We start from the raw sequence: 2,425 nt of genomic DNA, 5'->3' as shown, positions 1-2,425 counted from the left end.
TGGACACATTTTTAGGAGAGACCAGTCCCTGAAACAGAACATCATTCTTGGGAAAGTAGAGGGGCAGCAATACAAGAGAAGACCCTTGACAAGATGGATGAGGCACAAGGGCTGCACCAATGGGCTCCAGCCTCACAATGGTGAGATGGCTCTGGACCAGTCACTATGAATCAGAACCAACTCTCGGGCATCTAACAACTGCCCTAGATCCCAAGGTGTCCTGCTGGAGAAGTGGTTAGACTCTTGGCTGGTCACCAGCTACTCGTGGAGAAAGATTAGGCAGGCTGCTTCTGTACGACGGGAACCTTGGAGATCCAGGCGGTAATGCCACCTGTCGTATAGGGTCACCATGGGTCAGAGTTGACTTGATGGCAATGGGTACCTTTTGATTAGCCCTAGATCCTTAAAAGCTCCCGATCCTTCTCACCATTGCTTGTTAATTCAATGCAGGAGCCAGTTGGTTTCTTTTTATTAAACGTTTGATAAGTGCTTGCTCTTAAACATCAGTAAGTCCGTTCTGGTCCCCCTTTCCCAACCCTTCAGGTGTTTGCTTTTTTGGTTTTTCCTGCTTTTCATTGTGAGCCAAATGGCCCGCCCTGCACAGAGAATAGGGGGGTGGGGTGCCACCCAGATCAGTACCTTCACGTGCCGGTTGTCCAGGCCCTTTGTGTACTCGTCAAACTCCACTCCAACCGTGAAGTCCACGTCGTAGTTGCGGAACGTGCTGTTGGTTTTCGTCTTAAAGCAATCCCCGTTTTGCTCAATGATCTTTGTTTGAGTCAGATGTAGTGCGATCTTGCGGGTGGCAAAATCAATATCTGTGGGCAGAGGGAGTTGTGGAGGTTATGATGTGCTCAGCTAGATGCATTCATTTCTCTCACAAGGCCAGGCATTCAGGACCCGGACACAGATCGCAGGCACACCGCCTTTCTGTGGTGCTCTTCCACATGGCCGAGCTGAGCGCCATGCCCACGGTCTGGAAGCTAGGCTTCTCCAGGAGCCTCTTCAGGAGTGTGGGGGGTGCGAGAAGGTCATGGACAGGGTTTACCCCTGAGCTGCACCTCCACATAGCGCATACACAGGCACTCACAGATACACACCCTTACACACAGACACAAACACTCCACACACCTTCGCACAATTTCACTTAAACTTATACAGACACATGTTTAAACCCCTGAAGAGATACACATACAGATACACAGACACACAAGCCCACACTCACACAGAAACAGACTCTAACCCTCCAACAGACATTAAACTCACACACATGGACACTTGCACACAGATACATACAGATAGATACACCTAAACATACACATGCAGATACACTCATACTCTCATGCACTCACACAGATACACGTAGACACACAGACACACTCACATACATACACCCAGACCCAAACACACACAGACAGATACACACAAATATCCACATGCAGATACACAACTGCTCACAGAGATATACACACACACACTGCGATCACAGGGGCTCCATGTTTTCTATTTGACATATGTAGTTCCTACTATGACTTCACCCAACCACGAACATGCATGCATTAACAGGGAAAGTGACTTGGTCTGCAGACTCCGGTCTAGGTCCTGGGTCAAGGCAAAGCCTGTTAGCGATCGCAGGAGGAAAGGACAGTTATTGATTCTCGCTTCCAGAGCAGAGGGGGGCTTGCTGAGCGGACCTGCCCTGCCTCCAATACAGTTTTACACACATTTCAGGGCCGTAGCAAACACCTGCCCAGGGCGTTATTGTGTTGCTATCAAAGAAAAGATTGGTCATTGTTTGGGGTGATTATGAAAAAGTTCCAACAGACACAAGTGGGCGGAAGGGTGCAATGGGCCCATCACTCTCTCCCACATTCAGCAGTGACCAGCACCGCCACATTTGTTCTGCTTATATCGGGGTTTGTTTAAAAGCAAATCGCCCTTGCTTTTCAGGGACAATTAGTAAGTGGCAGAAAGTGCACCCTTTCATGGGAGTGCACCATTTCCTAAGTGCGGCCAGCAGCTAAGTGGGGAGCCTACGACTTGCTAACCTCTGATTATGTGTAAAATGTCCCCCAAACCTGAGGTCCTTGGGAGATCTAGCAACTCATTAATTCTACAATTGCCAAGTTTCCACCCTGACTGGGAGCATCATCAAGCTTTAGATCAGATCTGCCCACCTTTACGCCCGTGAATTCCCCAGCTGTCTTTGAATGCCAGGCTGAATCTTGAAATTGTCTTTCAAAAATCCATTTGGCAAGGCCAGTTGCTTTTAAACTCTGAGATTGGTTCTATTATAGACAAAGGGATAATAATGGCCTCAAGAGTGACAGCAGTTCAGACTCATTGAGTGCTGTTTCTCTTCGGACTGCAGGCCCATCTCCGTGGTCGGTGATTCAGCTCCTCAATGGGCTCTCTGCTGGGGGTT

The 2,425-nt window shown here is 48.7% G+C and overlaps 1 protein-coding gene across 1 annotated transcript in view; it reads right to left on the bottom strand.

Annotated features, from left to right (window-relative positions):
• The window catches only part of RBP2 (retinol binding protein 2), a 29,168-nt gene that overhangs the window by 13,158 nt on the left and 13,585 nt on the right, over positions 1-2,425 (bottom strand). Inside the window, exon 2 of the mRNA XM_004712083.2 lies at positions 640-818. Within this exon, the coding sequence (XP_004712140.1) occupies positions 640-818 (179 nt within the window). The remainder of the gene's footprint in view (positions 1-639; positions 819-2,425) is intronic.

This window comes from Echinops telfairi, unplaced genomic scaffold, assembly GCF_000313985.2.
Source record: "Echinops telfairi isolate 266 unplaced genomic scaffold, ASM31398v2 ScPeMD7_16;HRSCAF=60, whole genome shotgun sequence".
Classification (NCBI taxonomy): Eukaryota; Metazoa; Chordata; class Mammalia; order Afrosoricida; family Tenrecidae; genus Echinops; species Echinops telfairi.
Note: the sequence above shows the minus strand (reverse complement) of the source record. Positions and strands in the feature narration are given on the sequence as shown.